General features: G+C 45.2%; 1 protein-coding gene across 1 annotated transcript in view; it reads left to right on the top strand.

Annotated features, from left to right (window-relative positions):
• NEDD4L (neural precursor cell expressed, developmentally down-regulated 4-like, E3 ubiquitin protein ligase) overlaps positions 1-27,405 on the top strand; it is a 339,833-nt gene that overhangs the window by 96,201 nt on the left and 216,227 nt on the right. The window contains exon 2 of the mRNA XM_023512363.1: positions 16,817-16,890. Coding sequence (XP_023368131.1) covers positions 16,817-16,890 — 74 coding nt within the window. The remainder of the gene's footprint in view (positions 1-16,816; positions 16,891-27,405) is intronic.

Below are 27,405 nucleotides of genomic sequence, written 5' to 3'. Positions count from 1 at the left end.
GTTTTCTTTCTTTTTTTTGAGACGGAGCCTCAAGCTGTCCCCCTGGGCAGAGTGCCGTGGCATCACAGCTCACAGCAACCTCCAACTCCTGGGCTCAAGCGAGTCTCCTGCCTCAGCCTCCCAAGTAGCTGGGACCACGGGCGCCCGCCACAACGCCCGGCCATTTTTTGGTTGCAGCCATCATTGTTGTTTGGTGGGTCCAGGCTGGGGATTCGAACCCGCCACCTTAGGTGTATGTGGCTGGCGCCTCAGCCGCTTGAGCCACAGGCGCCGAGCGCGAGCCTCTCGTTTTTCTTCCCACAATATTCTGCTGTTTGTCATTTTAGTTTTGATATTATTTATATCCCTCTTTTGAAGCAGTGTATACTCCACATAGGAACTAAGAAGATCTTGTAGTTTAAGAAAGAGCTAAACAACTTCACTTAGTTTTGAATTAAAAACAGCACTTGAGTTATGATTCAAATGAAATCCTTTCGTCTCACTTATTTTATGAGGAAACTGGAAAAAAAAATAACATTTCTGTTTTGCTGTTTAAAAATTGTATGATTCAGAATACAAGGCATAATCCCCGTAAGCTTGAGGATAGGGCTTTTCAGAGTTTTGGTAGAGGAGTTACGTCTTTGTAACAGCATTGCTGAAATGTTACCTCTGATAATGGACATTTGCACGTTTTAAGGGAACAACGTTCTAGTGATTCTGGCCCACCTAAGGTCAATAGCCCGTTTGTCTCCTAAACAAGAAGCCAGTGACATGGATGGTGGGTCTCAGCTGTACAAGTGCCTGGCAGGTAACTTAGTGAGATGGCCACCACTCATCTCCAGCAGTCAGCTGCATGCTTTCAAGTCACAGGGATGACAGAAGGGAAGTGAGGAATTGGGAAATCGAGGATGGGTTCAAAGTACTCAAGTACCCAGTTGCTTTGAGAGTCTCTGGCCAAGACCTGTGGTACAAATCCTTGTCCCTCCTGGATCTCCTACCCGGGGGTGGAAGCCTGCAGCTCCCCTGGGTTTGTGGCAGGGGGCCTCCTGGCTTCTTGATGTTTCTGAATGAGACAGGTCCCTTCCCTTTGTGGCTCTTCCATTCTCCAGGTTTGTCCTTCCTCTCTCTTCCCGGCTGGTGGGCTGGTTTCTCAGTGCTGCTTCACTTGGCCTTTGTGTAGGATTCAAACTGGATCTTCTGCCATCCCTGAGCCGATGACCTCTTCTACTTTCTTACCTGGACTTTCACTTCCTGTTTTTATAACTTACAACTGGTCTGCTGACCAGCCCATTATAACAGGAGCGTTGGTGTTCTTCATAAGAGGAGTTTTTAACATCTCTCATAGAGCGGGTTAGTTCCCATAATCTGTTTGGGGACTGAGATGCAGAATAACAATAACAGTGAACACACACACACACACACACACACACACACTCTGTTTCCAGTTGCTCCTGATTTTGTTTCTCTTGGTTATTGCATTCACAGTATTTTGAAACCAGTTGCAAATAGGAAGTATTCTCATTGATGAATGACCTATGTGTCACTCTGAAGTAAATGGGAATTGTAATTACTGTGCCGTGCTCAGGGAAGTGACATAGACACATACAGGGTTGTGTGATCTTGCACAATTCTTAGACTGAGCCTTTGGTTCCTCACATGCAGGCCTTATAAAATCACAACGTCTCCCAGTTGGGCGGGACATGGGACCATCTGGTTTGCTTTCCTACTCGCTCTGATGTTTCTGGCAGGCTACCAGCCTGTGCTAACCGGCCAGCTCTTGGCCATGGAGGCCACCTGCTCCATGTTTGACTTGGGTTAACGGCCGGAAGTCCCTTCCCCTTGGTGGGGCACATGTGCTTTTCTGCAGTTCCCACTCTCTGGGTGAAGTTTGCCTTCTGCAACCTCGTGACAGAGGGTGAATGACTTTGCTTCTCCTACCACGCTGTCTACCTCCTTGCCAAAAATATCTGGTCTTTTATTTTTATTTTATATTTTTTGCTGTCGAGGTTAAACACAATGTGAATTGCATTTGCTTATTGGTTAACTAGCCTGGCTACTGAAAACAGTTTTTTGAGTTAGGAATACATGTAGATGGTTTTAAATTCAAAGAGTTGAAGAAGGCTATGCAGTGAAAAGTCTCTCTCTTTCTTAGTCACCTCTGTGCCCAGCCAACCAGTTCCTATCCCCAGAGCCAATCACTTTTATCAGTGTCTTCAGTCCTCGTAGAGTTTACTTTATACACATGCCAGCACATGTTTGTGTCTGCCCCCAAACATGACTTCCTTCCCTTCCCTGTTTATGTGAAGGTTGCCCGACCCGACAGAATGTTCTCTCTGGTTGGCCTTTCATGGGACGGTCTATCTTGGATTTTCAAACCTGCACACACACAGCCCTGTCATTCTTCCCAGTGGATGCGTATTGTTCTATTACAGATTTTGCGCTCTTAACAAACAAAGCCAAACCACAGCCTCCTTCTTAAATCACGCTCCTTGGGTTTGCGCACGATGCCGGCCCAGGTTAGGATGACATTGCCTACTCTGGACATTTTAACAATGCAGGTTTACACTGTGATTGTTGAATCCTATTGAACTGGAGAGAAAAATACAATCTGAGAAGTTCCTCCCCCTCTGTGAAGTTCTCTCGTCCTGTGTCTTCTTCCTGCTCTTCTGCGGGTTGCGGCAGCTGAGTGTATACAGCACCGTGTGATTTGGCCCCTCACCCAGTCTGATGAGATCTTTCTGGATTTTGATTTAGTCATCTGATTTTATCCAGTTGTGTATATTTGCCACAAATTGGATTAGCCTGCTGTCAATATTCTCAACCAGATTTTCCTGGCTCAGAATACTGGGCAGAATGGAGCCAGTAACAGAGCACCATGATGTAACCCCCAGACACCTCTCTGGAGTTTTCTAACAATTATACTTTGGCTAGGAGTTAGCAGCTGGGTACAACTGAGGCCTCCCTAACTTTGCTATCAGTCTCTCTTCTCATGGTCCTCCTGTCTGGAAAAATATGAATGTGTTGTTGGTGTTGCTATCTGGCTGACCCGTGTCTGTATATGCTTTGGGGCAGCATATCCTGGGACTGTTAGCTTTATCAAAAAGGAAAAGGAGTTTGTCTGTGTGTCTTGTTTCAGGCAAACCTTAGCAGAAGATTGTTATTCTTTTCTAAGTGCTCATGACCTGCTGAGTGCTTCACCGAATGACCTTGCCTTGGATTGATGTCATTTATTCACTCCCCTCGGAAGTGTCTGGGTTCCCGCGTCTTTGCAGAGTCTGGGAAGTCAGTGTTGAAAGGTAAGGGACCATCTCCAGGCTCTTTGGCCATGAATGGTTGCGCACGTCCCATTCTCCTTGTCACTCCTTGTGATCTGTCTTCCAGCCCTTGGCCCTCCCCGGGCTTTGTCTTTGGGCACGACAGCTAAAGAGCATTGACACTGAAGGGTAAAGGGAGAACTGTAGGGTAGTGTGGTGCTAGTGGAGTCTAGAAGCCCGGGAAAGGCTTCTCAACGAGTGACGTGTGGGACAGTAGGAGGGCTGAGCACTGTGAGCAACTTGGTGGCTCTGGCAGAGTGAGAACTGCTGTGAGCACAGTCTATATGGTTTATAGAATCTCATTTCTTTCTGAGCTGAAACATTTGCCTATCTCTGATCTCTGTAATTCCTCTGAGATAGATGAGTATCAGTTTCTTTTGGTCCTTGTGGGATGTGATTTGGTAGACGCAGTCTTAGAACCAGGGTATTGGGCGCCAGGCAGATTCCTCAGTGTTTAGGACCCTTGGTCCTCCTCTTCCTCGTCTTCCACTGCCCTCTAATGTGGTCAGTCTCAGTGCAGGGAGACTTCAAACTTGGAGCCCAAGAGTGGATAGTTATTTATCAGGAATGTCATATCTACCCAGAATTAGAATAGTTACCTTCTGAGGATTAAGCTAGTAGTAAATAAGGTATTGGGAAGAATAAAATCTTATGAACACAGTAGAACCTCTGTAAGTCAACCACCCAAGGGACTGTAACAAGCTAGTCAACACATGGAGGTGGTCAGCATAAGGGACTAGGCCCACTGTACTGATAGGTACATGTGGTATACATCTGGTCTGTGAAAATTAGGTCAATTTAAGGAGCTGGTCATCATAGGGAGGTGGTCAAGTGTGGAGGTCCTACTGTATGTGGCTGAAGAGTTTGAGAACACCCAAAATCCCAGTGCGGGTGACTTGGATGAGTTCAGAGGCAGTTGGGATTTGATTGCAGTCTGGGGAGGGAAAACCTCGCCTTATGTTGCACTGTCAGGCCAGCGCCGAGGAATAGAAGGGGAATGTTTGTCTGGAACGTAGAGGAGAGAAACCTACAGGGCATTCTGCCTGGCAGAGCCCTTCAAAGGCCCAGAGCCCGGGAGGCTGCAGCAGGAGTCCCCTGTTGTGGGAGTGGGCGCAGTGTGTGTTTGAGTAATCACGCTGTGCTCTAGTTCTGAGCGTACCCTCCTGTGCAGCAGACGCGTGCTTGCAGTTTGCCTGTGGAGTCAAGATGCTGGTCGTTGGTCCCGAGCCCTCAGATCCATGCAGCAGGCCATTTTCTCATGTGACTCGATCTTTGTCTGAGTATCCTAAGAGTAGCACTCTGGTGTGTCCTTTACAGTGCTGGTAGCTGTTGGCACATTGACACGAGCCCTGGGTCTGATCCTAGTAAGATCCACATCTGAGGCCAGAGTATGCATGCGGGGAATGCCTTCTTGAGGGCCCTTGGCAGGCCCTGCTCATGAAACCTCGACCTCTGCCAGTTCCTTCTATTCAGACTACACGTTCCCTGCAGAAACTGAGCCTCATTTTATCGTGAGAGGTCAGAGTTAGGACTGCCGTGAAGACTCTAGAATTTTAGACCATGAGCTATGATTCTTGGCTTTTAACAAAGTGCCATTGTTTATGTGATCATTTTTAGAACTATAAACACACCATAATTCTTGTCTTGGGGATCACAGAGGAATTTAAAAACGCTTCCTGTCTTATGATTTAGAGATTTAGAACAAAAGAATCATTGATAAATGGATGCTTTGAAGACCTTTTACAGGGAGCCTTACCAAGTATTCTGGTAAAAAGAGAATTTTTAATTAGCAGAATACAGTGACTGTGTCCTTTGAGCTGCAACTCTTGCCAGCTCATTCATTTCATGGGCCCTGCTCAATGAACGCCTCCTCTCCCCTTCCCATAATCATCACATTACTGTGGTTTCTTGGCATGTGAAGATTTAACATCTCTCCATTGAGACCCACTCTCTAAACATATATCTACTTGTGGGAGAATTTGCCTTCTTGCTGAGACCCACATTTGAGTCATGGTAGCTGAGAGCTCATGAGATTGAGCACACCTTGAGTATCCGATGGAGCCGCTCCTACACCCACTAGTAGCCACTCAACCCGCTGCCTCCTAAACCCACCTGCGTATCCACCTGGTCTCAGGGATACATTTTGCAGGTGAAATTACGCAGGGTAAGTGACACCCACAAGGAACTCAAGGAAAAATACCTGGAATGCTCTATTAAAAAGTCAGAAACAAAGGCATCTAATGTCATTGAAAGAAACAAATGTCATGCCAAAACTTTTAAGGTGTGAGTCAAAATGGTATTTTGTTACCTGTGGGATTCAGTGCGGGTCATGTGGAATTGGCTCGAGAAGTGATAGGAATCTCACTCTGTGCTCAAGTGCAGTTCTCTTGGGCTTTGATTCTCACAGCAGCCCTGCCTTTCTGGAGCAGAAGGGTGTGGCTGTGTCTGCTTCACCAGCCCCTAGCTGGACGGATGTCATGGTTGGAAGGCCTTCCTCCTCCCTTTGTCCCTCAGTTGGCTTCTCCTATGGGTCCCATGGGTCTTCCCAGGGCTCCCCAGAGGTGGTTTTCTAGGTGGTCAGCTACTCCCATTCCTTCAGCTGTTCTCAGTTAACTTTGTTTATTTTTCCTACCAGCCCTTTCTTTCTCTCTGAATATTTTCCAGCATGTCAAAAGTTCTCTCAAAGGGACCAAGAGCCCTTGTTGGGATTTTACCTCTTTTCTCTCCTCCTGAACACTCTATGAATGTCCTGGGAGATTTAGCAGCCTGGTTGTGATTTTGACCTGTGTCCATCTCTGCAGAAACTCCTAGATCTTGGTCGCATGCTGTACGAAGCCACCTTCCCTGCTATTCTTGTATGTGTATAGTGATTTAAAAAAATGTCTAGATGCAGCAGTACTAACTACACGATGCAGTATTTGCTTTATTGGACATCATAGCCACTGATGGATAGATACTTAATTTGCATGTTGGCATTTGATTTCACAGAGGAAATACGGACTCCTAGAACATGTGGTTATAGTGAAGCCTGTCTCATTTCCAGACATTGCAGGATGGCTCTTCTGATGTGTTCTCAGCTATCACTGGGCAAAGTAGAAGGGGGTTCCTCTCTCCCTCCTTCCCTCTCTTCCTCTCTTCATCTTTTCCTATCTATCTTCCTTCTTTCCTTTTGCAAGAGGTTACACAAATTCTGTTGCACTGAAACTCAAATCTTGCTTTGAGTTATTGCCCTTAGTAACATCATCCAGTAGAAGTTTCTGGACCATGGAAATGTTCTCTATTTGAACTGTCCAACATAGTGCCCACTAGGCATGTGTAGCTATTGAGCACTTGAAATGTGGTTACTGTGACTAACGCATGGAACTTTAATTTTAATTGTCAAAGTATTTAATTAAATGTAAACATTTTCATGTGGCTAGTGGCTACCCCATCAGACAGTGCAGCCTCAGCGGCTAGTTGAAGAAGTAAGACTTACCTACAAGGAAGCAAAGGCTGCATTGCTTTATTGCTTGAATGCCAAAATTGATGGTACGCCTGAGGGCGGGCCAGGCACACAGCCAGGCCTCCCACACTGGGGGCTGTGTCGTCTTAGTGCTGAGCTCGGTTTCTGACGTCTAACTCCCTCTTGGATATCTCTACCTGCCCATTGGGAAGATAACCTCAAATTCAAGAAACTCACATTTTAAAAATTTCTTTAGCCTGACACCTACTCTCTTTCTCTGTTTTCTACCAGATGAGAGCAGCAGCCTCATCTGCACACCCGGGCAGGTTCCTTCCCTTCAGCCTTGCAGAGCTAGCCTGTCAACCAAGCTATGCCCTTCCCCTGGGAGAAGCTTTGGAGCCAGTCATTGGTCCTCTGCCAGATGGTGGAACAGGTCCTGAGATTATGTCCCTGCCCTCCTCTCTCTAGGCTTGTCTCCCTTCCGTCTTTGTCCTATGCTTGTTCTCCAGGTCACCACACTGAGGACGGAGCCAGATGCAGGCTACTCTGCCTCCCCTCTGTGTCCCTGCATGCCGGCTTCTCCCCACATGCCTTCTCTGTCCTCTTCCCTCCCTTCTCCTCACTCTTGAGGGCCTAGCTCGAATGTCCAGTCATCTGAGGCTGTCCCAACTTCCCAACCTTACTTCTCCTCCGCACCTTTTGTGTGTATGTTAATTCATCCTCTCTGGGTTGCTGCAGAACATCATCCCTGCCTGCTGTTAAACTTGGTGTCTCACACTGTGATTATTGTGTATATGCTGTTCTCCTGGTATACAGGAAGTAAATTCCTGCAGGCTTGAACTCTGTCTTACAGAGTCATTATTCTGTGCTGTTGTTGGTACAGAGCAGGCACATTGGGTTGAGTCACCTCGTGGACTCCAGCAGACCACTGGGGATGGATAGGTGTTGGACAGGCAGGTAATGGGAGGAGGGGAACTGGGTCCTGGTGAAGGGCACAGGTCCTTCCACAGGCAGCAGTAAAGCCAGTCATAGTGAGACTTTATTGCCAGGCTGAAGAGTTTTCATTTGATCCATTTCTTCATAGGGGCCCTCTACTATAGGGATGGACAGAGACATTTTAGGAAGATTGGACTAAGGTGGCAGCATGTGAATTAGGACCAAGAGAAGCTGCCTCATGCCAGCAGCAGCTATGTAAAGCCTGGCTCAGTAGTTTTTGAAAGAATGAGCAAATGAGATGATGCAAGGGTCTCTTACATGCATGATGGCAGGTGTTAGACTCCCCTGCTATTAGTCATGACATAAATGGAGGCTGTGGAATGGAGAAGGAACATTTATTTAGAGTTGTTTTAATGGCACATAGAGCCATCTATGTTCTTCTTGTTTTCAGCATTCTTAATTTTTTCAAAATTTTTAATATTTATGAATAGTCACATATCCTGAAGTTTCTGGAGTTGCCTTGGTTTCAGAAATTGACTGTCCTTATTAGGGTATCAGTTTCTACATTTCTTAAAAATAATATAACCACTGTACTTATAAGTCACCAAGCTCTGATAATTCTGCCTTAAAAATGCCACTGCTTTTACAAGGTAGAGAACATAAGCAATAATCTTTTTTTCTTGCTGGTGTCTCTTTCTTGTTTTGAAGTGTTATCCTAATACATAGGAAAATTTTGACTTAGTGAAGAGATAAATTATACTGTAATTATTGCAAGGGATTCTCCATATGCGTGTTAGTTATGCATTGGTATATAACAAATTAGCCCCCAATTTAGCAGCTTATAAAGCAGCAAACATTTCTTATGTCACAGTTAGCATAGGTCAAGAAATTAAATGTGGCTTAGCTGGTGGTTCTGTTACATACTTTACATAGTTACTGCATATAGTAGGCAAGGAACTGCTGAGAGGTTGCAGTCAGGATGTCAGAAGGAGCTGCATCATCTAAAGTCTCAAGCAGGATGGAAGGATCTATTTCTAATATGGGTCACTCATGGCTGGTGGCTGGAGGCCTCAGTTTCTCACCACATGGATCTCTCCATAGGGCTGCTTGAGCACCTCACATCATGGCAGTTGCTAGCTTTCTACAGAGTAAGTGATCTGAGAGAGAAGAGAAAACCACAGTGTCTTTTATGACCTTATCTTCAAAGTCACACACTGTTGCCTCCTTCACATTCTGTCTTTTAGAAAGAGGTTACTACAAGGAGGGTGGGGAGAAATCAAGGCCAGTCTCTAAACCAGAGGAACATCAAGGATTTGTGGTCTTATTTGATAACCACACAACAGAATTTCTTGAAGAGTCACTATGAGGATTTAAATTGTGCTTCTGTTCTGAAGATTCATCTCTTTGCATTTTCCATTAACTTTTTTTCTGCTTGCCATAATAATGACTATTATCTAGTAGAGGTCAAGAAATTTACATTGCACAGAATCCTTCGTTCTTAGAAATTTTTCAGGAACTCATATCCTTGAGACCTGGACTTGTCTAGAATGTGTAGGACTGAAACTTCACCATGTGTCATATGTTAGGCTGACTCTGGTAATTGGAAAGCCACTGCAGATAGCCTTGTGAGTGGGGCTGTTTGTTGTCATGGGTCTTATCCAAGCTTGAGCTGGACCCTGTAGTCCTGGAATTGGGCTACTCTTCTTTCCACATTATGTCTTTGTTCTAACCACCCATATCTTATGCCTCTATTTCACTGCTAGATAAATGGCATTTTTGCACATATCTAACCTCTGCAGCTGATTGCAAGCCCTTGGGGGACAGAGAATAATGCAGCTTGTTTTGCCAGCACAATGCTTTGAATGCTCTTGTCATTCAGGGCATTATTGTTGAATGTGCAGTTAGATGGTCAGGGTGGAAAACTGAGAGATTTTAGCAGGGACAGGAGCAGAGTAAAGTTAGGGGACTTGCTAGGAAGGGAGGAAAAAGTTTGGAGGGAAAGATTTCAAGGGCGGTCACTGGTGAGGAGACCGAAAGCAAGGGGGATGGGATCTAGCAAGAGTTGACAGCGACAGGAGTGTGTGTGGAGTGGGGTGGTGTTAGGACTGTGTGGGAGATTTAAAAAAATATAGAGAGAGGCAGGGGAGGGATGCGTAGGCAGAACACAGATTTTTAGGACAGGGAAACTATTCTGTATGATACTATAATTGTAGGTACATGTTGTTACACATTTGTCCAAACCCATAGAGTGTACAGCACCAAGAGTGACCCCTAATGGTGAGTGGACTTGGGGTGATTCTGATGTGTAACTTTAACAAGTGGACCACTCTGGTGCACCCTGTCACTAATAGGGAAAGGCCGGGTCTGTGGGGGTGAATGGGGGCACAGGAAATCCTGTGTCTTCTGCTCAATTTTGCTGTGAACCTAAAACCGCTCTAAAAACCTCCCAAAGTCTTAAAAAATGTGTGAAATGAGATCCTGCCTCAGTGTTGGGGCAAGAATAGGTAGGAATGAAAGAATAATGATACCAAATGTGAAGCAGCACACAGTGGGCATATGCCATATGTTACCTTGTTTATTTTTAAAAGCAACTAAAGTAATGTATATATAACTAAAATATTTCTGTGGTCGTCTCTTTTAATCCAGGGAGGCTTTACTGGGAGTCTGCAGGTGTTAGGGGTAGTAGGTAGAACTATAAATATGCTTTGGAACACGGAAGGTAAATATATAAACTCATTTAGGGAACAAGGACCAAAATGTAGTCCTGATGGAAGACTTCCTTGTCCATGTGGACAGCTGATGTATGTGATCCTGGGGTCATAGTGGATTTCCCAGATCTCACCTTTTGGGGGGGGGAGAGCAGCTGCCATGGTGAAGAATAAAGATAAAAATTAACAAGTTACCTTCTTAAGACACATAGGGGGAAAGGTATTCAGTCTCTTGAGTTTTTGAGTTGAAGCCTGAAATTTATTTTACCATAGGGGCACTGGGGATAGTGATATATTTCACAGGCTTTGTGGGTGGGCTTGGGAACCCGGTAACTGCTTGTGTGTACACAGTTAATATGAGCCAGGACTGTTGAGTTCCAAACAGCTGTCTACAAATGAGCTTTCACAGTACCACCTGTTTCTCAGTTGGGACACCTTATTTGTTAGTGTGCCACTGTCATTTGTCACTTGAGTACCTGATCTTGATGTAGGTCTTGATAAAGAATTAAAAAACTCAGTGGAAAAGCATATGTAAAGCACCCAGAGTCACTCCTGTTACACAATAACAATGCGAAACAATAGATTAATAACAGGAAGAGACCCTGCGAGCCATGTTTGTTCGGCCTAGCCTCTTTTTCTGCCTGTTCCTTCTCAGCAATTGTACAGTCAGTCTATGAATGATGTTTTCATTGTCTAAGTGAAGCCACCTTAGTTAAATATTTAATTCTCCCAGACTCATAAACAGGGTTCAAAATATCATGCATGGATTTTATGAAAGTAATAAAATGCTCCAGAAGGTACAGTTGCTTGGCCTGCAGCCTGTTGCATCTGATAAACTAGTCACACACTTCATCACGTGCTTCCTTACAGAATGACGATGGCAGCTTTTCTGTGTTTAAGCCTGTCATTTGGAGGAAACAAAGATAAGACACTTTTGCTAAAACCCAAATATAAACTTTTTATAGAGTAATGCTCGCTTGCCTTGAACTTCAAAGAGGGGTGAAATTTCCTGCAACAGCTGCTTGTAAATAGTAAGTGCTCAATAAAGGCCCTCCCAGCTGTTGCCTGCGTATTTCGTCAGAGAACCTTTCACATTTTCCTAAGCATACAGCTCTATGCCTTTGTCAGTTAGCTAAAAAATAATTTGTACATGCGTATTTCTTATGACAAAAGTAGGATTAATCATTTTAGAAATACAGGGACCCTGGATGGTGCCATGTCCTGTGATTAAACTTGTTCTTTTGTTTATCTTAGGCATTTTCTCAAGTTGCTACAAAAGTTCAGTTTTCAAACAAAATATATTCAATGATTCAAGAGGGAAAAATGCAAATAAGCAAAAAAAGTATTCACTATCCAGATGTAATCAGTATTAATAGCATCCTTTTCAGGCCTTTTCCTTTCCAGATTTATTTATTTATTTAGTTAGTTATTGAGTCTCACTTTGTTACTCTTCGGTAGAGTGCTGTGGAGTGCTATGGCATCACATCTCACAGCAGCCTCAAACTCCTGGGCTTAAGCGATTCTCTTGCCTCAGCCTCCCAAGTAGCTGGGACTACAGGCGCCTGCCACAATGCCCGACTATTTTTTGGTTGTAGTTGTCACTGTTGTTTGGCAGACCCGGGCTGGATTCAGACTCGCCAGTTCTGGTGTATGTGGCTGGTGCCGTAGCTGCTGAGCTACAGGTGCTGAGGATTCCTTGACATTTTTAAAAAATGAGATTATATTGTAGACAAGGGTAGGCTAATTGCTGTGGTGACCCTTGGTTTCATTGGGAATAAATAAAAGGAAAAAGTCCATTTCCAGCTCAGGGTCTGAGGAGGGCCAGTAGGGATTAGTAGGGGGCCCTCAACTCGATTCCCTTTATGGGGTTTCCTCCTCTTTGCCTTCAAAGTTCCCCCCATTTAGCAGAGGGATGGGGTGAGAATGGAGAGTGCTGGGGGGGGCGGGGGGTTATGGCCTCATTTAGAGGAGGCCTCTTTGTTTCTGCCCACATTCCATTGGCCAGAGTCATGTGACTGTCCCTAACTGCAAGGAAGGCTGGGAAATGTAGTTGAGCAGAATGTCTAGGGAGAAAATGGAAATGGCTCCTTGAACAACCAGCTGCCTACAACTCAGTTGTATAAGCTGTTTGGAAACTTTTTTGTGTAACCACTTTATTTTAAGTGTATTTTTGTATGCTGAATTTAGTGACCTCACCATCTGCACTCTATTAAATAGAGCTCCTCTCTCTCATGCCAGAATCTCTCAATTGCTCTCCCTCTCCCTGCTCAGGCTTCCCTGAGGAAATAGTCACAGTGGTTCTTTCAAAAACTTAAGACACATTTTGTCACTTCCCTGCTTAAAACTTTACAGTGCCTCCCTGCAAATGGTTGGAGTAATGGGCACCTTCTCTTGAGACTGTCCTCTCTGGTTCTGACCCCACTGGACCCCATGTTGCCCCTCTCTCCTGGGGGCCTTGCTCTCAGACTTGCCTGGAACCCCAGCCCTGCCTTTTCCCTCTGCCTCCCTCAGGTTTCAGCTCTACTGTCTTCAAAGAGGCCTTTAGGACCATCCAGCTGTGAATTCTCCACCCCCTCCCTCTACTCAGTTGCTTTTGTGTTACTGCCATCAGAAGTGGTCTTGCTTGTTCCTGTTATGTATTCACAGTCCTGTCTTTCTGCTTGCTAGATTGGGGGTTCCTGGAGGCTGGAACTCTCTCTCTTTGACATCGATGTCTTCAGATAACATGTTTGACACATGGGGGGTACTCAGATATACTTGTGGAATGAAGAAGTGTCATTACATGTTCTTACCTGCTTTTAATGACAGTGTTATATGGCCCATGGCATGGAATTAGCTGTCTACTATTCAGGGGCTTTTAGGTTCCTTTCAATTTAAAAAATGCTTTGGTTACTGGCCTTTAAGCTAGTATTTTGTTCTATCTGCACCCATCTGTACTTTTCTTGGGAATGATTCCTAAAAGAGGTTTCATCTAATGATGGGGAGTATAGACAGAATTTTAAGGTGTTTGGTGGGTAATGTTCTTTGCCTTCAGAAGGACTATTAATTTCTGTTTCCCCCTAGGTTAAGAGCCCTTGGATAAGGTACTCTGCACACACCAGCAGAGAGGCTGGCTGGAGTGTGTGTGAGCGGTTGTGTCTTGTCTTCCTTATTCCTGTATCCTTAGATCACTAAACGTTATCCTTTTGTTTAGATTTATTTTTAATCATTTATTCATATGAATGTTGCCTACTTTTGGAAAGTAGGCATGCCAAATGTAAGACCATTTATCTAACCTTAATGTAAGCTTCAGGGAACCAGTTATTAGCAGTACTTACTTCTTCAAAGCCAGTTACGATTGAAGTGAGTCCCCCTATCCATTGTGTGGAATGTCCAAGGCTCTACCCAGGACTTCTGAAAATGCCAAGGAAATAGTTTCACATCAAAATTCTTATCTTCTGCTCTGAGACTGGCCGTACCTTGAGTTCCTTCCTAGACACAGTTCCTGCTCTGGGTCCTCCAGATCAGTTATAGGTAGGAGCCTGGGGTGTGCAAACAGAACTGCTGCTTGCATGCGCTGGGCGTACGTGGAACTTGGTGCTGAGCAGATACCTCAGGCTCCTCTGTGTAGGAGCCATGTCAGTCTTCTGTGGCCAGATTGAACACCTGCAGCTCCTTTAGCCAGCACCGAGGGTGGGCTGGACACATCACTTTAATACCATCCAAGTTCTCCCTTCAACAGTAATATTTGGCAGTATTTGTGCTGGTGGGAGGGGTAGAGAGTAGAGGTGGGGGAGGTAGGGAGACAGGAAAATCAGTCACCTGTTCTGTAGCACTTTCTTATTGTGTCAGCCCAGTTTTGCATTGCTATAAAGGGATACTTGAGGCTGGGTGATTTACAGAAAAGAGGCTTATTTGGCTCATGATTCTGCAGACTGTGCAAGAAGCCTGGCACCAGCCCTTGGATATGGTGGAGGCCTTGGGCTGCTTCCACTCATGCCAGACGGTGAAGGCAGGCCTGTGTGTGCAGAGATCGTGCAGGGAGAGAAGACGGAGGAAAGACCAAGTGGGCAGGTGCCAGTCCTTTTTAGTGACCAGCTCTGGCAGGAACGAACAGAGCAATAACTCCTTACCGGAGGACAAGGATGGCATCAAGCCATTGATGAGAGACCTCCCACCAGGTCCCACTTCCAACATTGGGGATCAAATTTCAGCAGGAGTTTGGAGAGACATGCATGTAAGCTATAGCACCTGTCATCCATTTCTTCTTCTGAATAAGTCCCCATTCCCTCCCAAGTCAAGTTTGGCAGGCAGGGGTTTTGTGTAAGCCACGACTTTCACCTTCTATGTGCACTATGGACATGAGTGGGCCATGTATTCTTAAGTGTACAAAGAACTAAACAAAGGTGTGTTTTGGGCTTGGCGCCTGTGGCTCAAGTGGCTAAGGCGCCAGCCACATACACCTAAGGTGGTGGGTTCAAATCTAGCCCAGGCCCGCCAAACAACAATGAAGGCTGCAACCAAAAAAATAGCTGGGTGTTGTGGCAGGCGCCTGTGGTCCCAGCTACTTGGGAGGCTGAGGCAGGAGACTCGCTTGAGCCCAGGAGTTGGAGGTTGCTGTGAGCTGTGATGCTATAGCACTCTACCCAGGGGAACAGCTTGAGGCTCTGTCTCAAAAGAAAAAAACAAAGGTGTGTTTTGAATCATGTGTAAAAGTCACTCGCACTGCTTTGAGCTGAGCAGGCCACGGGAGGCATCAGGTGACTGGCAGCAGGGTATAGCCTGCTGGGAGAGACAGAAAAGAGCCTCAGCCTACATGGCATTTAGTGCTAAAGAAAGAACCGCTGACGGCCAGCTGGGAAGTGTACAGGGACAGGGATGTTCCCACAGCGCCTCCAGGAACCAAGCCCAGAGCACCTAACCCCAGCACTTCTGCAAGCACTGAGACGCACTGCTGTAGTAAGGATGCGTTTTAGCTTATCCCTGCCTTGTCTGGTGCTGCCTTTCATCTCTTCATCCTTTCTCGAGGGCTGCCAATGTGAATGCAGGCAGTTTGAAAGATCATAGGAACACACGAGCTGAGACGCATCTTCACCACGTGCCTGTGCCCCGCTGTGTTAGTGCGTGGGCAGCCGTGTATCAGGGACACGCAGCGGGATGGAAGATTCCCCGAGCGTAAATCACGTCAAGGCTGTTCCCACTGTGCGGCGTGGGTTTGATCTGAGCGGTGCGTGGACAAGCACCCGCCCTCCTGCTCTCTCCTGGTTTTGTTTTTCCCTGTCTTTGTCTCCTTCGACATCACACGATCATTTAGGTTTTCTTTCCATCACCCAGGTCTGGACTAAACGTACCGTACTGAAGTCCTTGTTTGCTCTCTCTTGCCACCCCATACTTGCGTTCTCTAAGATTCAATCCTTAGCCATGTTCCCTTCTCTTCTTCAATAACATTTTGCAAACCTTTAACTGTAACTGTCAACTACAACTCTACAGTGACACCGCCTGAGTCTCTAACTCAGATGTTTCTCTCCATTTAGCCTTCTGTTTTTTTCTCATCCGGTGGTTCATGGCACCTTGGACTCAATCCTCTGTTTCAATTATGGTAACAGTTCGTGATCTAAACTGGAAGCTTAAAGTTGCCCAGACTCCTGCCTGCCACTCCTCCTCAGCCATCTTGGCTACCCCGAATGCCCTAGCCCTTAAATGCTTCTCTGACCCCCGCCCTCCAGCATGTTCTGTCACAGGGTCCTGTGGATCTGCTTGTCACCTACAAGGGACCCAGAATCACACTGATGTCCACATCTCAAGTCCCATTGTCTGGAAGCTGCTTAGGAAATGCTGCAATTAGTGAAGCAACGTGAATGAATGAACAAGTGAACAGATCAACCACTGTTTTCTGAGACTCTTTGGGACGATTTCCATTTAGGAAAACGTTCTTAATTTCTTTCTACTGGAGCTAAGGAATTATTTTTGCTTGTTGATGTCAACATTTTGAAAAGCATTCTCATTTTCAGGAAAGCTTTTACCACCTTAAATTTCTTTCTATCTCAGGCCATACATACAAATATATAAACTTTAAAGGAGGAATCACTTGTTGTAGTTACGCTAACTTGTTGTGTTCAGACATTTCTCTTAGCGGTTTTATGTATGTGATTGTGTTCTTGGTACAACTGGGAAATAGTTCCTTTAAATGTCAGGAATAATTGATCTTAATGACCTAGTTTGAATTAAATCTGTACTTAATTAAGCTGGATGCTGTAAATTTCTGGAGTTGTGCACGTTTAGAGCTGGAAGGTTGCTCTTCGAACTTCAGTATAAGGAAGAATTGCTTTATACTTGAATTGATTTGTTCTGTATCCAAGTACTGGGCTGAAAAGAAATCATTGGCTTTAATATTGGGTGAGACAGAGCCATTGAAGATCAATTTTTTAAACTTTTTTTAAAAAATTTTTTTCTTACAGGGAGAATCCCGTATTCTCAGAGTAAAAGTTGTTTCTGGAATTGATCTCGCCAAAAAGGACATCTTTGGAGCCAGGTATGTATGTTTGTTGGTTTGTTTCTGGTGGCCTTCTTCAGAACTTGGCAAGTACTTTTCAAATTTAGGTGTTTATCAGAATCCGCTGTGGGGCTTCTCAAGACAAAGTTCGCTGGGCTCCACCTCCAGATACTCCGATTTAGTAAGTGATGCTGGGGCATCTTGTCCAGGGACCACATTTTGTTAGGGGTGATGAGGGGGCATCACAGGGGTAGTTAACAGATATGTCCTTCCTATGGGCTGATTTCATGAGGAAATTAGGTTCTGGCATTTTTTCTCAGTAGGGAAACAATTTTGGGACTGGGTTAGTTGGTTTATGCCTATGATCCTAGTACTCTGGCAGGCTCAGTGGAAGGATCACTTGAGGCCAGGAGTTCAAAGCCACTCCCTCTCTACAAAAAAACAGAAAAATCAGCAGGCGTGGTGGCAGGTGCCTAGAGTCCCAGCTACTTGGAAGGTTGAGGCAGAAGGATCCATTGAGCCCAGGATTTTGAGGTTGCCAGGAGCTATGACACCACACACTTGAGCCCAGTGATAGAATGAGACGCTATCTCAAAAAATAAACAAAACATAACAAAGTAAAACACAGTTTGGGAATATGGCTGTGCTTATTTTAATACTTTTTAATTCCTAACTTAGAGAAACATAAAATTGTCAATTTTTTTGTTAGAAGAACTGGACATTTTTGACATATATACTCTGAATTAAGAGATTCTGTGATTTGGGGTGAATCTGGTGACTTCTCTTACATTTACAAAAGCACCACAAGGGAAGCAGCCTGGGTGTTCAGCTTTTTTATTTTCAGTATTGCTCATGACATTCATGTCTTTAAATTAGCCCTTTTGTCCCTGTGGGCTCTCTGATGTGTCACATGAAGTTACTGGACTGGTAGCAGGGCAAGGATGGAGCCGCCTGGCACCCGGGTTGGAACCTGATTTTGGCGACCAAAGATGTTATGAATTTTAGAACTAGAAAAGGGACATTAGTGATCTTCTAGTCCAACTTTCCTCTTTTAAGGTCGATAGACCTCGAATCCAAAAAGGTTAAATTATCTACTGAGGTCACATAGGCCAATAGTGCTTGAAGAGTAGTTGAGACTGGTCTCATGTCCCTCCCCTGCTTGGAGTGGTGGTCTGGGAATACTGTGAGGCTTAAGGATGAGGTAGGTGAGGGTGGTGCATCCCGTCCCCTATACAGTTTCCTAGAGTGAGAGTCAGGCACTGGAGACCCTTAGTACTGAGGCCTGTGTCTAGCTGACCGTGCTATCCTGCATACCCTGCAGAAGCCTTTTACTGCTGGCAGGCAGATGTCTGTTTTTTAACCTGCCACATATCATGTACAATTCAGTTTTATCTATTAAGAAATTGGGAAATTACCAAAATGGCAAACCTCGAGAAAAAAAAAAACAAGAAATAAAATTGATAGAAATAGCAGTGAAATTAAGAAAGAAATTCCTGCACTTACATAAGCCTCAAATGAGACCTGGAGCCACGGCGACTCTGCTTTGTGTCACAGGGAATTTCACTTAACAGGGGCACTGACATCAGCCTGTGCTGCTGGGGATATCGGAGGGGAGGTGGAGTCCACGGGAAGTCACACTTGAATGGCTTACCACGTGTCTGCCTGTGCTCAAGCAAGGACAAGCTAGGCCGAGAGGTGCAGGCTGACCTTCCCTGTACTTAGCTTGAAGAGCGACACTTCCAGCTGATTCCATGAGCCTGAGCTCTTCTCATCCACCTGCAATGCGACTTCTTGAAATTTAAAAATTCCAGGCCTGTCAAAGGCCACCTTGTATCCTGCCTTTCTGGTGAAGACTTTCAAGATTCAGCCCAGATGTCTTTCCTCTCCTAATCCCTCTTTGTTGCCATAGTGGGTACAATATCACTTTAGCGTTTGTAGATCACTGTCTCATTATCTGATGGTCTTCTGGTATTTACTTGGCTCTATTACTAGATTAGAAGTTTATGGGGGGGGGTGGACCTTTTTTAGTACCTTTTCCCTACTACTTAACATACAGAGCACCAAGAATAAGAACATGTAAAGCCCCAAGAAAAAGAACAGCAAAAATATTATTCTTTCAATTTAAATATTTGCATGCTAAGTAGCTTGCATTCTTATTTTAAAAATGCCTGTTCTTTCTTTTTGCAATGAAATATATAGTGTTGAAGGAAGGAGTTAGGAATTTTGGATGATTTCTTTTTATAACTTGATTTTTGTTTTGTTTGTTTTGTTTTGTTTCCCTCCATTAGGAAAAAAAAAGTAAAATTGATTCAGTTTGTATTTCTCAGCCTGTTGAGAAGATCTGAAGTTAAAATTGTAGTGGAGTTAGGCTCTGAATCCTAGCAGAGGCAAGCCTTGCGTTTTGACTGTTTATATGATAGCAGGCAGGTTCATTGCTAGAGGGGGCAGGGTGGGAAGGAATTATCCTTCAAGATGTTAATTAGGAAGGTAATGTTGTGGCCTCATGGACCAAGTGCCAGAAAATGAGTAAGAAACTCTGATCACTGGTTCTGGTCTTCATTTTCTTAGATTAGTAAACAGACACACACCCTCCCCCAGCATCCCCTCTTAGCCGCCAGCTTTCTCTGAGTGCCGTAGTTCTTTAAGGTCCCGCTTGCTGGTGGCAGTGCAGATTCATGCTAAGTTGGCCTCTCACTCTGGGGTACCACTGCCTCTTGCCTTATAAATTTGCCCGATGATGTGCATTCTTCCTCCAGGTTATCTTGGACAGATCCTTTAAAACCACCCATGTTCTGGAATGTGCGTATAAAACAAGGATGACATGTCCCTCGTCCCTGGTAGGCTGGAGTCCGGGAAAGACCCCAGAATGACTCTTGTGGCCTGCAGCTCCGTCATGTTTTAAGGCGGCAGTTACAGTGTGTGTGTGTGGGGGGGGGGGTTGTAATGTGTTCTCTGCCATCTCCCATGTCCAGCAGAGCCCAGGGTCGCAAGCATGCCTTCTCTCACAGCCCTCTCACTGGGTGTCCCTCCAGCAATGTCTCCCTTGCCAAAAAAAAACAAGGCTGGGTAGGAACTGGAACCTCTGCAGTAGACAGGAAAACGGATGGAAGAAGAAGGGCAGTTTGCATCAGAGGCTTGGTCAGAAACTTTCCAGTAGTAGAAATGCTGTGTGCATGTTGATGTGTTTAAAGACAGGGATTTACAGTCTGGGGCTACACTTGCTTGTCTCCAAGGGAGGTTGCCTGGGTCACTTGGCCTGAGGTGCGAGGGTAGAGGGGGGGACAAGGGGCTGAATGAGATGGTCCCATGATGGTGGGGACAGTAGAGCACTTCATCTCTCCCCCTACCCCCAGGTGATGACAGAAACTGCCTGTGACTCCCACTCAGAGGACTGGAGCTTGTGGGGCCCTGGGTGTGGTGCTGATCACCCTCCAGAGGCCTATGCCCACAGTGCCCTTCTCTTTTTCAGCTCTCTCTGCCCCACTCTAGGGCTTAGGATACAAGATCATTTTCCAGCTCCTCCCAGCCCAGTCTCAGTTTATTAAAGGAACCTTTGTTCAAAGAAGATTTGATAAATGAGCTGTTGCTATACTCGAACATTGGAGCAGTTGGCACGTGTGGAAAATAGCAGTAGTAGAGAAAGATGTTTCCCTTTGGACCATATCTTGAGGTCAAAAAAGGGCAGTCATAGAATCTGTCATCTAAACTGGGACACTTTTGTCTGGAACAAATGCTAAATCGAAGGGGATGTCAGGACATAATATGTAAATTGAGACTATTATCACCCTGGGTCAAAGGCATCCAGTCTTTATTATCCGTACAGTGTGATTCTTTTTCAAAATGGTTTAAAAAAATGCTGAGCCAAAGAAAATCTAACCCTTTAAGAAAGCAGGCCACGTGTAAAAGGCCAGTGAAACTGGAAAGGGAAGAAAAACTTGCCTCAGAACAAGTAGGGTGCCCCCGCATGCCCTGGTCTGCCTATAGGTCCTCTCCTGAGGACATGTCCCACCCTGACCCCACCCAGCTCAGGGGAGTCGTGATGTCTTATCCTTAATGCTTACTCGCTGGGTCCTTGGCTTCTCCATCACACAGCCCCCCACCCAGCTCCCAGCACCATGTCCTGTCTCTGACGTGCCCGTTCTATCTGGGAAGCACTGTACACAGCTCAGTCCCTGGGCTTGACTTGTTTTGTGCTTAGAATTGTTCCTTTCTTCCAAACTAGATTTTTAGCTTCTCTTGGCTAGAATTATGTTTATTTGCTTTTTATTTTCCATGGCCTAGAACAGCATCTAGAACCTAGGAGGTACTCAAGAAGTATTTACCCAAAAAGTGCATGAACTGGGGCCAGATCGCCTTCCTCTGCCCCTCTGTCCTCCTCTCCCCCCTTCACTGAAACCTCACATTCTCTGAGTGTTCCCTGAAGTTGCCTGTACTCATGTTTTCCCCTCTGCCTGGAACCTCCTCACATCCTTTCTGGCAGCTACTTCCCCATGAAGGCACAGTTTAGGTGGCAACACACTGGTAAGGTCTCCCGTCACCCCCAGCACAAGAGGACAGCCTGCCGCTCCCTGGGCTGTAGTTATCTTGGATAGCCCCTGGTGTTCCAGAGTCTGCAGCCTTGTCCACTACTGTTTGTAGGCACAGAGGTTGTGGCACGCAGCAGTTGCCCAGTTGTTGACTTGAATTCTTTGAGTGGAAGGTGACGTGGTGGCACAGAGTCACCGGCCTGGAGGAAGGGACACTTTTTCACATTCTCACGCTGTTGCCAGTGACCCATTAGGTGTCTCTTCCAGCATCCATGGGAGGCGGTTTTCTCTGTTCCTTGAAAAGGTTCTGTGTAGACCAGCAGAGGCAGGTGGCTGCCCGGAACAGGGCCACAAGGCGAGTGTAGAGAGAGAAGCTCAGGGAAGCCAGCTCTAGGCTGGGGGCAGAGAAGAGGATCTGGAGAGTTGGTAGATAGCAGGCAGGGAAGGGTCTCCCTTGATGCCAGTGTTTGTATGAAATTACTACTTTCTGGCCCACGGAAGGAGCATACTCTTTGTTGTGGTAGATTCCAGAAACTTCTACTTGGGGGTGCATGAGGCCCAGCTGGGTTGGCCATGGAAGGTCAGGGCCCTGCATCAAAGCCCTTGCCTTAGGGTTGGCACAGGGCCTCGGATCAGAGAGCACGTGGGTGCTTTGGATTGCAGTGGCCCCCATCTTACCAGCAGCTGTGGATGGGGCTCAGCAGACCACTCTGGACTCAGCTGCGTGCCTTCCCACAGTCTGTGATAAGGTAGGGACAAGTCCCAGTATTTGGCCACAGTGACATGTACAGTCAGGGGCAGATGAGTTGTGCTTTATTAAAGTGGTGGGTGTGGAAAGAGGGCAGTGAATCACAAAGGCTCGTGTTTCCTGTGCGTATTCTCTGTACTGTTCCCTGGGAGCTCATTTGGTCCTCTCCCGCTGGTGTTATGTATGGTTCTTTCTAGTTTGCAGATGAGGAAACAGAGGCAAGAAAGCTTCAGTTCTTTGTAAAGTCCACACCCCTGCTAAGTTACAGAGCTGAGAATTGATTGAGCCAGTGCCTAGGCTCTCAATGTGAGTTATTTGCAGACTGGGACTTGAAGGCTTGCAGGTTGCCTGGGAATGTGCACGGAACCCATGGGATGCCGCCAGGTTCTGCCTAAACTGTATGAAGAGGAAGTCTCCATTTGGTAGATGAGCAAAGTGTGAGGCAGTCATCAGTCTGAGATCAAACAAGGCTGTAGGGAGTGGTAGGATGAGTTAAGCCTGGATTTATGCGACTTCTAATGCCACGTTCTTCCCAGTGATAGGTTAATACTCTTCTGTTCAGGCTTTGGCTAGGTCATTGGACTAGAGGACTGTTAGAGTTCCTCCCCAAACCTGAGATTTGATGAATTGGCACCCCTTTTTATTAGTTTAAAAAAACTGGCCAATGTATTTGATGGTAGCTACTAAGGTTTTGAAGTGGAGTGAGTATCAGCAACTATCAGATTTGGAATAGATGCATTTTGCGAATTAAGCTCTTAAAGTGTTCATTTTAAAGTCAGGATAGCTTTTCAAGTTTCAAACCGTATTCTTCTGCAGTTAAGCCTGCGTCTCCAGACATCTGACCTTCTGTTGTAGGCTTGAAGCAGTAATTGAATAGCGTCATTTCAGTGTAGGTTTTAGATTTAACCCCTGTCCCTTTTCCTTCTTAGCTTTAGCCAGTACCTTCATTTGAGATTACCTCGGATGCATTTGTGGCTGTCAGGCTGCTTTGTAAAATTTAGCTACGCCGGCCCACACAGCCCAGCTCGAGAACCTCAGTCTTCTGCCCAGAGGGTTACGAGATGCCCCATTTTTGCTGTTGCTTCTCGTTTGTGCGTGCTGAGCTGTGAGCGTCACGGTAATTCCTGTTTGGGCTGCCATCCTGTTTTAGCAGCTAGTGCTTCAAAATGAAAAACACACATTGGAAGGAGGACATGGCAACAAGTCCTCCTATCTCCTAGCAATCGAGAATGATGAAGACTGAGGATGGCCCTGTGACCCCAGCCTGCCTCTGTCCCTCGTATAGATTTGTGAACATTTTACTGTGTTTGTTTCCTCTTGTTTTCCCTGAAATATTCAGAAGTAGATTATAGACATCATGAAATTTAGCTCCAAAATACTAATATTTCAGCCCACATCTCTAAAAAAACAAATTTCTGGATAGCAGCAATTTTTTTTCACCCGGTGTGCTGTGAGAGGATCATAGGGGTGCTGAGAAAATTTTTAAAGATCATTAATTAAATTATTTTCAAAAGAAGTGAGAGAACACAGTAAACATATCCTTTCTTTAACTCTTTTTTTCAATCCACATAAGTGAAGTGTGGCACAGAAGTTTAACTGTAGGTTCAAGTGTGCTGTGAGATTAAAAAAAAAAAACACAAAACTTGAAAAACACAGTTGTATAATTGCAATACTGGGTTTCACAAAATCAAAGATAATTGCCTAATGGACTCTTTTACCTGATCCATTATGTGAGTCCCCCCAGCTGACCCTGAAATGCCTTTTACAGTGGGGCCACTTAAACTAGAATTTAATTGAGTCGTGTATTGCATTTAATTGGCTAGTCTGTTAAGCCTTTTAAAATCTGGAATAGTTCCTGTCCTCCCCAGTCTCTCTTTTCAATTACTTGTATCTAGGTGGTCTCACTGTATTTGATTGTCTTCTGGTGGCATCATCAGTTGATGAATTAAAGTGCCCTTTCCCCACTGTGTTTTTTGTACGGTACTATCTATTAGAAGTTGTACCTAAAAGCTTGATCAAATTCAGTGTCAACATTTAGGGACATGATGCCTGGTTATGCCATTATCACTGGTGCTGAAGTTGGCCTGTGGGTTAGTGTAGGGACAGTCTGTCAGATTACATTTTTTTTCCCAGGTGAACAGCAAGTAACGGGTGAGGTGATGTTCTGGCACTATGTAATGTATATTTAAATACTAGTTTAGTTTTTCTCCCAAAGGATTGGAAATTCTATGGTCCCCCCGCCCTTCCTTTTTAAAAAACATTGTGTGCAATGAATCTTTCCTTCTCTCCGAGAAGCCTCAAAGCTGTTTTAAGTACCTGAGGTCTCCTCGCTCACTGTAAGTATTTCTGGGTCAGCAGTCAGACCAGAATTTGCATACCGTTGGTCCCTGTGGACCAGACTGAATTCTCGGGTGTGTCTGTTTGGCCCGTGGAGCACTAAAACAAAACAGTCACAACTCCTGAGCTGACATTTGTGAGACTCCATATTAAAAACTCGAATCTCTAGGTTTCTGAGAGATCTTGGTGATCTAGACACATTGGGTCTGTGTCCCTGTGAGGCTGTGTGCCCGGAGCTGTGTCCTGGCTGTGGCTTTTCCGTGGTGGACTGTGCCATTTTGGACACTACAGACGCCATATTCCTGGGATGTTTGGAGGTGGCCATGAGGCCCCTTGAGCCACAGCCCGCCTTTGGTTTTGCTCCCTGCACCGTGTCGTCTTCAGCATTTAGAACTGACTTCTCTTTCTCCCCCACTGCAGAGCTGCGCTTGACACTGTGCAGAGACCGTGTTTGTGACCTGCAAGGTCTTCGCAAATCTGCATTTCTCTCCCGAGGCCTGTTACAGCAGCCTTAGCTGTCTGGGGCATTGCTGAGAATCATAACATCACTAATGGCCTCTGAGCCAAAAAACGTTTGCCTTAAAATCCCTGCACACATATAGCTCACACCGTTGCTTAGCTGAGCGCCCCAGAGAACCGACCTCATACATTGTTTGTTCTAATTGTACTCCTCCCCACCCCTCAAATCCAACATGATATAATTAACCTTTTTCCCCCCCTTTTTGTTCTATAGCAACTTATGCTTTTGTGTTAACTGCCTAGTCTGTAAATATAGGAATGTAGCAGCATCTTTGATGCTGTGTCAATCCTAGTCTGTTCTCCATCCAGCTCATCAGGTTTCCCAGACGGGAACGTCACAAGTGGCGAGAAGGTGAGAGCCAAGGGCAGGCGTGTCTCCATTCTGTATTAGACCCCAAGGCTCGCTGTTTTACAGCCAGTGTCACAATAGTAGATCTTCACAATCCTGAATTACTGAGAAAATCCTGTGCTATGTTCCATATGCGGGAATTGAGAGTGCATGAAATATCCAATCAGTTTTAAAAGATTTCTGTATAAACTTTTTTTTTTTTGTATTTCCAATTTTGGTAAGTAAAGGCGTGAACCAGATAGGTTACATTTCTGCACCACCGGCTGATGTTGGGTTAGTAAGAATCCTTTCCACAGAGTCTTCTCTGCTTGCTTTCCCCTGACCCAGATGCAGGAATCTATCGGTGTTACCAGAGGAACCTTTGCCCCGCTAAGTGGCTTGACAGACAACGTGAAGAAAACTGGAACTTTCTGCTTCATTTTCTTCAGAATCTAGAAGGAGGCTGTGGTGACAGCGAGTCTTTAGGACCGAGAACTTGCTGTGTTTTTAGGAAGAGGAGGGTGTCCTCAACACACAGGAGGTGCTCCGTGAATTTTGTTAATCTGCTCAGAGCGGAACCTGAGGAAACAAAAACGTAAAAGCCACTGAGAAATTTGGGAAGGGGAGAGTTTCGACTTCATTGCAAAGGCACCGAGAGGGGCAGGAATACGCGCCCGGTTTCTGGGTTTGCTGGAGTTTGGCTCCTCTGCCTGACGTGGCATCCTGAATGATTGCTGTGCCCTGTCCTCTGCCTCTCTGTAGGCCTTCCTCCCCTTTTTTCCTTAGTCTCAGGTCTTGGTGTGCTCCCGGCCTCACCCCCTGCCCCCACCAGACTCTGGCATTGTTATCCTGATGCTGTCTCCTTTTCTCACCATCTTTCTCTTCCTTGTTGTTCTTTTTGTTGTTATTTTCTGGGGTGGGGGGAGAAAGAATGTAAGGAGCTAAAGTACAAGGAAGGGAGTGTTGCCAACTTGGGATGAGTCAGAAATGCAAGCGGTTCTGAATGTGTAAGACAATGAGGAAACTATTTATTTTACAAAAATTGAACTAACAACCAAGCCTTCAGGAACACAGCCAGCAGGTGCTGGGTAGAGAGAGGTGCCCTGTGAGGAGGGTAGAGGACTGCTGACCTCCCCACCACAGGGGGAGGGGGATCATTTATCTGTCTGTAGTAGTTACCCCCATTCCGTGCTCAGTGGGACCGTTGTGGCATCTGTAATTGTTGAAGGTGGAACTTGTCCTTACCACCAAAAGTCTTGCTTTTAAATGACCTTAATCCCAAAACTATTTTGGAAACTTACCTTTGGAACTCCAAAATGCTAACTTTTGAGGTATACATTTCCGATGTTGCATTATTTTACCTTCTAAAAAATATTTTCTTAGGCTTCCTAAAATTACTTAATGTTTATATTTAGGAGCAGGGCCTGAAGGATGAGATTTTTAAGACTCTTTTCTAACAAGTGAACTGGAAGGAAGGTTAAGTGAAGTGGAAGGTTCTTAGATGGTCAATCAAACCTTTCCTAAATGGTATAGCTTGTTGTCTAAATCAGGAGCTAGCAATTTTTTGTTGTTGTTCCATAATGGATTGGGTAGTAAATAGTTGAGGTTTTGCAGGATTTAAGATTATAACATAGCACGAAAGCAGCCTTGGGCAGTGTATAAACAAATAGGCATGTCTGTGTGCCAATGGCCCATGGGCCATAGTTTGCCAGCCCCTGACAGTATAAGCCATTGATTGATTCTCTACAACATATATACTTAGAACTAGGAGAGTCAGTATGATTTGTTCATGCTTCCCAGATTAAACTCCCTCATAGAGCTGCTGGTCAGTCAATGATAGACAGTAATTCTGCTAGTATTGATTTTTTGGAGCTATTGGAATGGGCTTCCTAGATAGTGTTGTAGCTTTGTTTTCTTTTCTATTCAAGGGCAGCACGCTTAAAATATAGCTTATGAAACTTTTAGCTACGCACTGTGAATTTTAAGGTCTACCAATAAATGCAACTATAAAATGTTTTTGTCTTAGAGAAAATTATTCCCACTGCTTTGCATAGAAATACATGAATAGGCTCGGCGCCTATAGCTCAACCGGCTAA

This window comes from Otolemur garnettii, unplaced genomic scaffold (assembly GCF_000181295.1).
Source record: "Otolemur garnettii isolate 467f Iridium unplaced genomic scaffold, OtoGar3 scaffold00027, whole genome shotgun sequence".
NCBI classification, from domain to species: domain Eukaryota; kingdom Metazoa; phylum Chordata; class Mammalia; order Primates; family Galagidae; genus Otolemur; species Otolemur garnettii.
The sequence above is the reverse complement of the archived record's forward strand: the minus strand, read 5'-3'. Positions and strand labels throughout refer to the sequence as shown.